General features: G+C 55.2%; 1 protein-coding gene across 2 annotated transcripts in view; it reads left to right on the top strand.

Moving 5' to 3' along the window:
- The window catches only part of FOXP4 (forkhead box P4), a 51996-nt gene that overhangs the window by 12638 nt on the left and 27244 nt on the right, over positions 1–12114 (top strand). For both annotated transcript variants that reach the window (XM_057555286.1, XM_057555287.1), the window contains exon 2: positions 6960–7200. In XM_057555286.1, the coding sequence (XP_057411269.1) occupies positions 6976–7200 (225 nt within the window). In that variant the 5' untranslated portion in view covers positions 6960–6975. The remainder of the gene's footprint in view (positions 1–6959; positions 7201–12114) is intronic.

Consider the following 12114-nt stretch of genomic DNA (forward strand, 5'->3'; position numbering starts at 1 on the left):
TTCTAACCCTTGGATTCTGTCTCACTTTCCTCAAGTGCCAAACCGTAAGGCTAGGATGAGGGGATGGGATCTGGACTTGCTGGGTCCCCATAACTGTAGTAAATACCCTTCTCTGAACACCTTCTCTGGCAGTGTATTTTATCTGATAGCACAGCAACCCTGAAAGGAAGGGTTATTGGTATTAGCTTCGTATGGTAAACAAGGAAACCAAGGCTCAGAGTGGTGACCTCACTGCTCATGTTCTAATTACAGAGGTAAGAAGAGATCAGAGCAGGGTCAGCAGGTGGGATGCCAAATGAGGGGCTGATAAGAAAGGCTGAGGCCAAAAGTGGCTCCTGCCTGAGCCCTCCCTCACCTGGTGGCCTGAAGCTAGCGGGCCTTTGGGGCCTGAGCTGAATGGGGAAGGGGATCCCTGGGTCTTGGGATGACAGATTGGGAAGTATACCAAGTTACTTGAAATGCCAGTGCTCATTGCTCTGAAAAGCCCTCTGCTTTACGTCCCTTGACACAAGTAAGAGCTGATAGCAGGACAGCTAGAAAGGAAAAGAAAGAGAAAGAAGGAAATAGACGGCGTCTTCATGCTCTGTTCTGTGTGGTACCCACTTATGTGTCTTTTTATATAATCTATAAATGTGTCCATTTCAAAGACTTTTTGCTCAGAAGAAAGTCTGAAACCAGTGACTTCTCTTGTAAAATAAGGGCCTTTGCATATGCTGTTCCCTGCATTCAGTGTACACTTTACCTGACCCATACCTGCTCATTCTTTTCTGAGTATAGATGCCATTTTAAAAGGAAGCCTTCCCTGCCCCCTGCCCCCGTGTAAATTAGATCCCCCTGTTTATTCCCTGCACTCATATTTGATAGAATTTATTTTATTTGAGCTTATCTATTTGTGTCCTTATTTATCATCTGCCTCACCTCCTGGGAACATTAGCTCCAGGAGAGCAGGGCCTGTGCCCTGTTCTGTTCAGTTCTGCACACACACAGCCTGGCACATGGGTAAGTGCTTAAATATTTGTTGAACCAATGAATGGATGAAGGGTCATTGCCGGTGAAATATTCTCCTGGCCAGCGTCAGAGGAGAGAGAAGAATGACTTTGTTCATGACCATAACTCCACTAGTGGCTAAACTTTCAAAAAGGCAAATGCCAGGTTTACCCAGAAAAAAAGGGAGGGGGAATAGGACCTCCATTATTACCAGTTGCCCTCAAAGCAGCCAGGACACCTGTACTGGCTTGTGTTTTGTAAGCCTGTAGGGGGCCAGGGCCACATTTCAGTTTCCTGCAGATAGGTCTTCAATGCTTGGCTTAATCGGGCACTAAATCCATGTTGAATGAATGAGTGGTCTTGGAGGTAGATCATCTCGTTTTGGCCACCAGGAAGCTCATAACTGAAAGCCAGTGCTCATCGTTGAAGCCCTGTTGTATTGGACAGACAGCATCAGCATCACCTGGGAACTTTTTAGAAATGAATTCTCAGGCTCATTCCAGACCTAAAATCAGAAGCTCCAGGCCTGGGGCCCAGGAATCTGTATTTTAACAAGCCCTCCAAGGTGATTCTGATGCACTCAAGTGTGAGATCCTCTGGCTTAAGATCTTGGCCTATTTATTCTCCCTTCCTACTACCCCATGATACTATATTTTAAGTAACTGTATCTGTCGTTTATTGCAGTCTGCTTCCCAGTCTTTCTTGGAAGTTGATAGGGGTATGCATTATAAATAAGTAGCTACATCTAGTCTAGTTTCCCCCATCATACAGAGAAGAAAAGGGGAGAACTAACTTGGCCCAAGTCACACAGCAAGTTGGTGATAAAGCTGGGGCTAGAAGCCAGTTTCCCAACTTTTAGTCTCAGGCTTTCAGCTGTCTCTCCAGCTAGGTTCTAGGTTTCCGAAAGGGCTGGAACCTGTGTCTGCTATTTCAACTCAAATCACCACCATTGCTCTGGGTACAGGTTACCTGTGGTCACGCCCCCACCCGCCGTGCTCCCCTAAGAGCTGGGGGTGCCCTCTCTCTCAGGCTGAGCGCATGCACACGTGCGCCCTGCGGGACGCGCGCCGGGAGAGAGAGTGCGCTGGGGACTGCCCCGCCCCTTCCCTCCTTCCCTCCCTCCCTCCCTCGCGGGTAAACTCCGGGCATCCATCAGTCTGTTAATTGCACTAATTAGAGATCGCGGAGGTGTTAATTGGAAAACCCTGGTATTGTGCCTGTTTGGGGAAGAAAACGTCAATAAAAATTAATTGATGAGTTGGCAGGGCGGGCGGCGCGGGTTCGCAACGAGGCGTAGGGTGTCGTGGCAAATGTTACGGCTCAGATTAAGCGATTGTTAATTAAAAAGCTACGGTAATTAATACTCCGTGCACCATCTGGGCCCGCGGAAAAGGCACAAAAAGTTTCTACGCGTGTGGGGCTCCCCGTCCCTTTTCCCCTCCCCCGAAAGCACCCTAGCCCTTAGGTCCTCCCTTTGGCCCCAAGGTAGGTGGAACTCGTCACTTCCGGCCAGGGAGGGGACAGAGGCGGACCCGGGCGCGTTCCGGGGCGGCCCTCATTGCGAGCCCGCGTTCTTCGAAGGGCCAGGAGCCTCGGGAAGTGGGACCCCCCCCACCCCACCCCCCGGTGGCCCGCAGACTCCCCCGGAGCGGAAGAGGCGGCTGTGGCTTTGACCCTGCTTGCTTGCTTGCTTGCTTGCTTGCTTGCTTCCTTCCTTCCTCCCTCCCTCCCTTCCTCCCTTCCTTTATTCCTTTCGACGGCGTTGTCTGCAGGAGCGTCGGGGTACTGGCCAAAGGCTCCGGGGTGCCCTGGCTCCCCAAGGGAACCCTGAGAGATGGAAGACCAGGACCTACCCGAGGACAGGACCAGCGCCCCAGACAAAAATCCTAGAGCACAGGAAATGACTCGGCCTCTGCCCCCAGCGCAGCGTAGGAGAGGGTGCAGGGAAGGGTGGGGTGGGCCTCCATTTTAGCAAATCTTAGAAAGACCTTCTAATTTCCTCTCGTCGCTTGTTGGTATGAGCCCAGTGACTTGCCCAAGGTCACACAGCTGGCCCTTGAAACCAGATGGTCTCATTTCCAGAGCGCCTCGCCACTTCTGCTGGTAGTCAGCAGCTCTTTGCTGAGGAAATGGGTGCCTGGGGCGGAGCGCGGATTGGCAGGATAGGAGTGTGTGGAGAGAGGCGGGAGGGTGGGAGTGAACGGAGGAGGAGGGGGCTCTTGGAGGGTCCCCCTCAGTACCAGAGCAGGCAGCCCCGGTCCCCATTGGGAAATCTGAGGCCTACATTTCCCTTTGGGAAAGGGACAGCTGTGATTCAAGTGGAACCTCGGTGGCTCTCACCAGCCTCTAGAACACAGTGGCTTCTAGTGTACATAACTGACTAGGGAGTTTTCCTCCTGGAGCTTCCAAGTCAGAAGAGACCTTCAAGACCACCTCTCCATGTAGAGATGGGGAAATGGAGGCCCAGAGAAGGAGGAAGGCAAAGAAGTCACAGCTGGTTGTGACTGAGCTCAGGCCCCCTGACACCCAGTCCCCTGCCTTCCCTAGCCAGAGTCCAGGCGCCCATGGACGTTGCCTTTCCCCCCCAGCCCACACCCTTGTTGTGGGTGCAGGGCACGGATATCAAGGCCTGCCTCCAGTACCCCACTCCACCCCACCCCATCCCTACCTGGCCGGGCGCCAGGCACCCAGAGCCTGCTCACCCACAGTGCAGGGAGCACCCCAGTGCTGTTGCAACGCCTGCAGAGAGACAGGCAGGAGGCTTGAGGCTGCCGCTGTGCTCCTCCTCAGGAGGCCAGGTGTCTCAGGGCAGAGGCGAGGAGAGGCCTGGGAGCACCCACCTGCAGGTTTGGATGGGTATTGGTGGACAGGCAGGCGAGAGCCTGGAAGGAGGTGAAGGCCCCGGGAGGGGGCAGAGCAGCACGCCACGTGGGAATTAATGCCATTCGTACACCCTGCGGAAATGACTTTTCAAATGCATATAATCTCAAGCATGCAAATGAGAGGCTTGCTTCACCCTGTTTAATATGAATGGTCGGCCCTTGAATAGCTATTATTACACGCCACATTGCAGCAATTATGTTGTTCACTGGGTGTCGCTCTGTACCCCCCCCCCAATAAAAAGAAAAGAAAAGGGCACCTCTGTTTGCATCCTCCTTCCTTTTTTCTCCCTTTTTCCAAACTTGCTGTCTGAGCAACTTTATGGTGTGTGTGAATGTTGGAAGGGGGGCACTCTTCCTTGTCCCAAGAAGAAACTGCTGGATTCTCTCTCCTTTCTCCTGCGCACACACACCCCTGAGGCTCTGGTCTTTGTCCCCTGGGGCCCAGGAGTTTTCAGATCTCAGGGAAGCTAGACTTGGAATCCAGGCAGGCAGCTGCTCTCCACCCCCAGCAGGGCCAGGGTCAGGCAGAGGGAGAGCAGAGCGGCCCCTGCTGTCTCCCCATCCCCCTTGTGTATCTGGGGCCCAGGCCTGAGCGAGGGAAGGTGCTCTGTAGGCTGCTGGGAGGGATCCGGGTGGGCGGTTGTGGGGAGGGTCTGGAGCCCTGTGCTCTGGGGGGTGGAGGACGGTGCCCACCCCATCCATCATTTGGTAGCTACTGGCCCTGGGGCTGACATGGCCATTAAGGCCGGAGACGAAGTGCTCAATCTCTTCTGAACCGTTGCCCCCAACCTTGCCCTTGCCCCTAGCCCAGCTCCTCTCAGAACGCAGGATTGGGAGCAGCAGCTGGGGGGTGGGGGAGGAACAAGCCCTTGGGAACACACAGAGAAATGCACAAACGTGGGACACTCCAGCAGCACAGGTCACCCAGGAGGCCACACAGGTCCACTGGGACAGACACCTAGAGTCACAAGAGCAGGGTGATATGGCACACACGTGAACTAGTGGCCTCCCCATGGGCCTTTCACAGTGCTCTGTCCCCCCAACCCCCCGTGCACACCTAGATACCCTCACTGTCTTCCCCACTCTGCTGACAGCAGGGACAAAAACAGCAAGTGGCCCAGTAGAGTGAGGAGAAAGAGTTCTTCCGGAGTGAAAGAGAATTGGGGAGCTGCCACCTCGGAGCAGGAACTCGGGAAATAATCCTTCCAGCAGTTTCTCTATTAAGGCCCTCCTGCACCTATTTATTGGGTCAGGGACACCGTGTGGTTGTGGGGTCTGCCAAGGCCGAAAGGTAATCAAGAAGGGAGGAAAGAACGCTGGCTGGCTTCCAGCCCGATCGCTGTGTGCTCTGGGCCAAGTCTTTGACCTCTGTGAGCCCAGGGTGTTCACCCTTACAAATAGGGCAGGTGAAGAAGAGACCCACCATTTTTGGCGCTTACTCTGCTAGGTGGTTTGTATATGCTATTTTATTTACTCCTCACAGGATCTGAGAGGCTTGGAGTAATTACTTATACAAACAAAGAAACTGAGGTTTAAGGAGTTTAAGACTCATGTCAAAGATCAGTGGGGAATACCAACTGTGTCCTGTTTGGCTGAAATGTGTGTTCCTCTCAAGAGGCTGTGAATCTGGGGATAGCTGGAGACCCCAGACTTTGAGAGCAGCTCTGCATACTGAAGTCCCCCATCTGCTTCATAGTCTGTGTACGAGCCCCTGAGATAGTACAGCCTCCGTGAGTTGTAGAAGGAAACCCAGGCCTCCTCCTCACTAACCATAACCATCCCAGACATACCCTCTCTCTTTCTGAGCATGTTTCAGCCACTCCTTGAGAGGCAATTAGGGGAGATGGGGGAAGATACAGGATTTAGGCCTTGACTCTGCCTTGGGTAAATCCTCTGACTCTCTGGACCCTCAGTTTCCCATCTGTGAAATTGAGATGATAATAACTATCTCCCGGGACTTCCTTGGTGGCGCAGTGGTTAAGAATCCACCTGCCAATGCAGGGGACACGGGTTTGAGCCCTGGTCCAGGAAGATCCCACATGCTGTCGAGCAACTAAGCCCATGCACCACAACTACTGAGCCTGTGCTCTAGAGCCCGTGAGCCACAACTACTGAGCCCATGGACCACAACTACTGAGCCCGTGCGCCACAACTACTGAAGCCTGCGCGCCTAGAGCCCGTGCTCCGCAACAAGCCACCGCAATGAGAAGCCCGCGCACCGCAACGAAGAGTAGCCCCCGCTCACCACAACCAGACAAAAGCCCGCGTGCAGCAACGAAGACCCAACGCAACCAAAAATAAATAAATTTTTTAAAAAACCCAAAAAACTATTCTCCCACAATTCTTGTGAGAAGGGATCTTGCTGCCTGTAGAGACAGTAAATATTGAGTGTCTGCTTTGGGCCAGGTGCTGGGCTGAGGGCCTTAGAATGGAAGGTCAGAAAAGTCGGACCACCAGCTGCCTTCCCTGTACAGCTCCAGGCCCAGCGGAGGGTCTGGCACCCAATAGGTGCTGGGAAAATGGCAGCGGTTTTTGCTGTGTGTGGGGGTGGGGTGGGGAGGTGGGAAGGAGGCCCTGCCCTTGGGGAACTCCCCATCTAGAGGGGGGGGGAACAAACACAAAGGCCATTACAGGTGCCTGTGGGCGGGGGCGGCTGGGGGGGCAATATGGTGGTTCCGGGGACTAGCTCACCTGCTTTCAAGTCCTTGCAGGACCCCCACCCCTCCTCGCTCTGCCCTACACACTAGCTTGGAGGGAGAGGCCTGAACCGGTTTGGGTGTGTGGGGGGGTTGGGGGGGTAGCGCCTCCTCGAGGAAATGTGGGGGAGGGGGGCAACGGGGAGGCCTCCGCTTCAGTCTGGAGCTGCCCTTAACTGGGGCGGATGGTGACCTTAGGAGGGAGGGTCTGCACCGCAACAGGGGTCCCAGGATCAGCCTCCAGGAAGCTGAGAGGGAGAAGCCGCCCCAGGACTTGGTGGGGGTTGTATTGTTTGGGGATGGGGTGTTGAGGGGCATCGCCTTCTTCCCCGGGTGGAACCCTCCCTGCCTGTCCAGCCTCAGCCCCTCCCCCGTGTCTCTCCTCCCCCTCCAGGTCCCGCTAGAGCGACATGATGGTGGAATCCGCCTCGGAGACAATCAGGTCGGCTCCGTCTGGTCAGAACGGCGTGGGCAGCCTCTCCGGGCAGGCCGATGGCGGCGGCGGCAGCGGCGGCGGCGGCGGGGCCGGGACTGCGGGCCCCGCCGGAGGCAGCGCAGGCAGGGATGCGGCCGCGGGCGCAGACAGCAACGGCGAGATGAGCCCTGCGGAGCTGCTCCACTTCCAGCAGCAACAGGTAGGAGCTGGCGCCTCTCCCCAGCAACCCGGGGGAGGGGAGAGGGGCGCCAGGCCTCTTCCCACTACACCCTGGCCACCTGGGGGCCACTGCTCTCTGCCACGCAGCCTCACTTTAACATTCTTGAGAAGGTCCAGCCTGCAGGGACCCCCTCTGTGCGCTCCCGTTCGAGTGGTCACTAAGGCAGGGGGAGAGCAGCCCTCCCAGAAAGAGAAGTGGGGCTGGGGGCCCTGAGATCATGGACCTTAGAGAACAGCCTCAGAAATGCCCACAAGGGCAGACAGACGCCTGGGCAGCAGGCTTGAGGGTGTGTGTCTTGGGTGGGTGGACGCCTGGGCTCTCCTCCCGCACTCTGGCTAAGTTAACAAACACGGTTGGGGGAGGGAGACCCTGCTCTAGGTGTGTGCTCTTTGGGGGAGGGGGGCTGTGCACACAGTGGTATCTTCATTTTATTTGTATTATAAAATGTTCCCCACCTCCACCTCTGCCTGGGCCCCTGATGCAAGCTAGATGTGAGATTAAACTTCAGGCACCAAGGGTCAAGGCAGCTGGGAAAAGGTCAAGAGCAGTAGACAGAGGCGGGCCTCCATTTTTAGTGCTCAGACTGGAAGTCCTGTCTGTGTCCCCCGCCCTCTTCCCCTTCATCATTCCCACCCTAAACTGCAGAGTTCAGGAGTCCAAGACCAGCCTCTCTGAGGATCGAGAGGCCTTAGGGGTGGGGAAGCCTAACTGGGTTATGACAGAGCAGGGGCCCCAGGTCCCGGCCCCACCCGGGGAAAAAAGGAGAATCGTGCTTGACAAGTTCAGGAGAACCGGCCCAGCCAGCCCTGGCCTTGGGATGCTTCTTCTCTTATTTGACTTTGCTCCTCAAATCACTGCTGGTGGCATTGCCCCTTGGGGGCTCTGCTGGGAATGTGGAAAATTCGGGTCCTGCATGTTCCTCCCTGCCCGTACCCCACCCCTGCCTCATGCACACAGATGTGTGTACCCACATCGCCCTCATGCTCTCTCCCAGGTTTGCCCTGGGGCTCCTCTCCCGACTCCATAGCCCCTAAGGGGCCCTTTCCCACCACACTTGTTGAAGCTAGAGGTCAGACTGGAAGCAGCACTGTCAGAAGCCCGGCCCCGCGCTCTGCACTGAGCTGGTCAGCCAGCACTGATGCAGGAACTGAGCAAACCCAGGTTAAGTCCCAGCCTGCCCCTTCCCAGCAGTCAACCTTGGCCAGTCCTGGGCTTCCCTTACCTCTTGGCACCTAAAGTACAGGGTTGTTAGGATCAGATGCAGTTTGGGTGTAAAATCCCTGGTCAGTACGGATGTGAACAGAATTGAGGACTTTAAAAAATTCCTTCCTCTTGCAAACAGTGGAAACATGAGCAGTAAGGGCCTGTCTCCTTTCTCCAGAGAGATGGTCCTTGGGAGTTTGCTGGTATCTCCCAAGCCCTCCTAAGCAGGTTCTCTGGGGAAGAGACCCACAGAATCTGTACCACCTACGGGGGACAGAAGGTCAAAGGGCAGAACCCTGCCCTTCATCAAAATAATAACAGAACACACCCCACCAGAAATCTCCAAGGCCACCCATTTTGTATGGGTGAAAACGCTTCCCTTCCTGCACCTCTGCAGACAGAGCTGTGAAAAATTTTGAATGTCGGGGGAGTGCTGGGAGGAATACTGAAACTGGAAAGTTTCTTTAAAAAAATTATTTAAAGAGAAGACTGAACACAGATATCAGGATAAGTGGGGAGAGGTGTAGGGTGGGGAGGGACAGAACTGTCTGTACCGATCAGGTTTCTCTGTTCTGCGTTGCGCTCAGGCCATGTTTTACCATCTATATTCCACGTTCCAGTTATCCCTGTTTGTTTTGGTGAATATCCCAAAGTCCTGGAAAATCCTATATCTGTTTCACAAATAAACTGGGGTGGAGATTTGGAGGCGGGCGGAGGGAGGGCTGTTTTATCCATTTGGGCTCACTATGGGCGTAGTGCTTGGGGCCAAGGAAAATATTTGAGACTTAAAAAAGGTTTTCTTGGCTCCAAACGATGAAAAGAACCCTGCAAAATTAAAATTACAAAATTTTCAATTAAAAGGAAACAGTCTGTGGGCTGTCCTTCCCCCTCCAATATATGAGCGAGGCTTTGGGGAGAGCTTGAGGGTAACACTTTCTCGTCCCCCCCAACAAGTGTCTCTGACTGTTTGTGGGGTAGAGCGAATGTAGGAAAGAGAGCCGGGGCCCAGCGAGTGCCCCCTCCTCCTTGACCCCCATCAGGAAGTCCTTCGAGGACAAACAAACACCTTGCCTCTGTTTGGTGCTTTGGGTCTTTAATTACTTCACCATCCTGGGGAGATGGGTGTTATTATTCCCATATCACAATGAGGGGGCAGTCAGAGGTAGCACTGACTTGTCCAGGTGACACGGGAAAGGCTAGATCTCAGGTCTCCCGGTTCCTAGTGCAGGGCTCAGCTCCCACCACGCTCACAGTCCCCTGAGGGAAGTGGAGGCAGCAAGGCCTGGCGCTTAGTAGGTGCTAAATTAACCACTGCTGGTGAGTGAATGAGAGCACTCCACTCCCAATCTAAAAGCGCTCTTAAAACAAACCAACAAAAGCAGCAATGGCCGCCGGCTCTAAGTGGCCACTCCAGAGGCAGAGGGTGTGAGTGGGTCTGCGGGCAGTGCCCTTGGTCCCTCCTCCTCGTGCCTTCGTGACTCCTCATTCTCTGTCCGTCTGTCGGTCTGTCTGTTGGTCCCTGCCCCTCTGCTCTGGATAAACAAGCCCTGGAAATGCAGTCTTGGCCTTTGGGAGTAATGAGTTGACAAAGGAGAGAGAGAGAGATAAACAGGGCGAGTCAGAAGTCAGGCTGGTGACAGGACTTTAGGCTGAAACAAACAGTGCTGAAGAGGGCAGCCACGTCACTTTGGAACAAGAGCAGGCGCCTGTTTCCATGCAACAGCAGGCCGGGAGCTTGTTTAAACAGAGGCGGGGTAGGGGGGACAGGGCTCAGCTGCCAGGCTCTGTCTGACTGGAGAGAGGGTCCCCTTCTGGCTGCCCCATTTCAGCAGTCAAGGCCCCAGCTTCCCGCTCCCTCCTCCCAGCCCTCTTTTTGGTGAGTGACAGAGCCACACTGCCTCCACTCTGTCCTTGGGGCTTTCTTCTGGTCTCCAGTCTCCTGGAGACTCACCCCTGAGAAGGAAGCGTGGAGAGGAGAGCGCTGTGGGCCCTGGAGTGTGCATTCACTCAGCAAACATGCATCGAACCTTATTTTGCACCTGGCACCCTGCTGGCCCGCTGGAGTTGGTGATCCCCAGCTGCTGTTAAAGAATGCCTTGAACCGAACAGGCATGCCAGCTGCCCGTCAACCCCCTCCCTTCCTTCACCAAGACAAAGTCTCCTTCCTCAGTGGCCCCCGGCCGCATATTTCCCCTCTAGGATGGCTTTTTTCTTCGAAGGTCGCCCCTGCATTTTCTCCTAATCTAATTTCACCTGTATGAAAATGTTCCCAGTGTGTAGGGCTTTCCCCAGAGACCACAAATATCCCTGATGGGGGCCAGCCAGGGCTGGGAGGAGTGTGTGCCAGCTCTGGGGAGGTGAGGTGGAGGGCCTGGGGAGGTTTTGGGGACCAAGCTGGATGCTCGCTGGATTTGGGGCCAGGAGGACTGGGCCAGACAGTGGGGGCGGGCAGGGCTGCTGGCTCCGCGGCTGAGCTGAAAGGCGTCCTGGGCCTCCGGAGCCTGCACTCCTATTGTCCTCTGGTTGCGGGGGTGACAGGTCAGCGGGGGTCACAGGAGGGTTGCCTAGCGTCTGGGAACTCCCACCGCAGTTGCCTTGGCAACTGGGGCCAAATCCCACCCTGTTCACATCCTGTGAGGAGATTCAAAATGGTTGGGGGGCTCTGCACATTCATGGGCTTTTAACTCACCCCCCTCCATAGAGATGGGGCGAAGGGAGTGTCAGGGAGCTGGGGAAAGAAGAATGGAAGAGATTTTTGTTCTCCTCCCCCATCTGGCTCTCCTCTAGGGGGATGGGGTGGAAAGGGGAGGCTTCAGAGGTGAATTAGCCCAGACACCTCACACACGCTGTCAACAGTTGCGTTTCGTCTTCAGGTCTGGGGCCCATTTCTTCAGTCTTTGGGACTCCCACCCTCCTGCCCCAGATTCTGCTCCTTCATCTCTAGTCCTACACCCTCCAAACTCCCCTTTCCTTTCCGTAGAATGAGCCCCTTCCCAGGAAGTGCTGGGGGCCTGGAGGGAGAGCTGGGACCCGAACTCCTCAGAGGCGAGACTTAGAAAGTTCCCGTGGGTGAGGTCCCTGACCCGGGACAGCTGTGGGGTAGTGTTAGAAACGACTGACCGCTCCCTCTTGCTTGGGAACAGAGAGCAGGTGAGAGGTGGGCCCAGGTAGTAAGGTGACAGGCAGGGTCTTGAGAGGATGCTGCAGGGGAGAGGACCTAACCTCCCTTCTCTTACCCTTCCTGGGTTACTAAACCAAAGGCCACCCTGTTTTGTGTGTCTGCCCCCTAGTCCAACAAAAAAGGAAGTTTCCCTAAGAGGGGAGAGAAAGGTCAAGGAGAGGGCCGGGGGCCTGGGAAAGGGATGCTCAGGCCGCTGCTTCCTTGGGGCTAGGGAAGAGCAAGTGCACTGTGCTGCCAGGCTTTCCTTCTGCTGTGGAATTCTGACACCCCCTCTTTTTTCCCCCTCTCACCCCCTTTTTGTTACCAGAGTTCTTGTCCTTACTGATAGGAGTTTGGGAACCGGGGAGAATTGGGGAAAGGGGGTGAGTGTTTCCACTTCTGAGGGTGAAGGATTGAAGCGGGACGGGCCGCATCCCAGGGCCAGTGCCCAGCTGGTGAGCTAGGTTTTCTCCTACTGGAGCCCCTTCATTCTGAGGAGCCCCGGTGGGAGTCAGTGGGGAGGGAACTGC

This window comes from Balaenoptera acutorostrata, chromosome 10 (assembly GCF_949987535.1).
Source record: "Balaenoptera acutorostrata chromosome 10, mBalAcu1.1, whole genome shotgun sequence".
Taxonomy (NCBI): Eukaryota; Metazoa; Chordata; class Mammalia; order Artiodactyla; family Balaenopteridae; genus Balaenoptera; species Balaenoptera acutorostrata.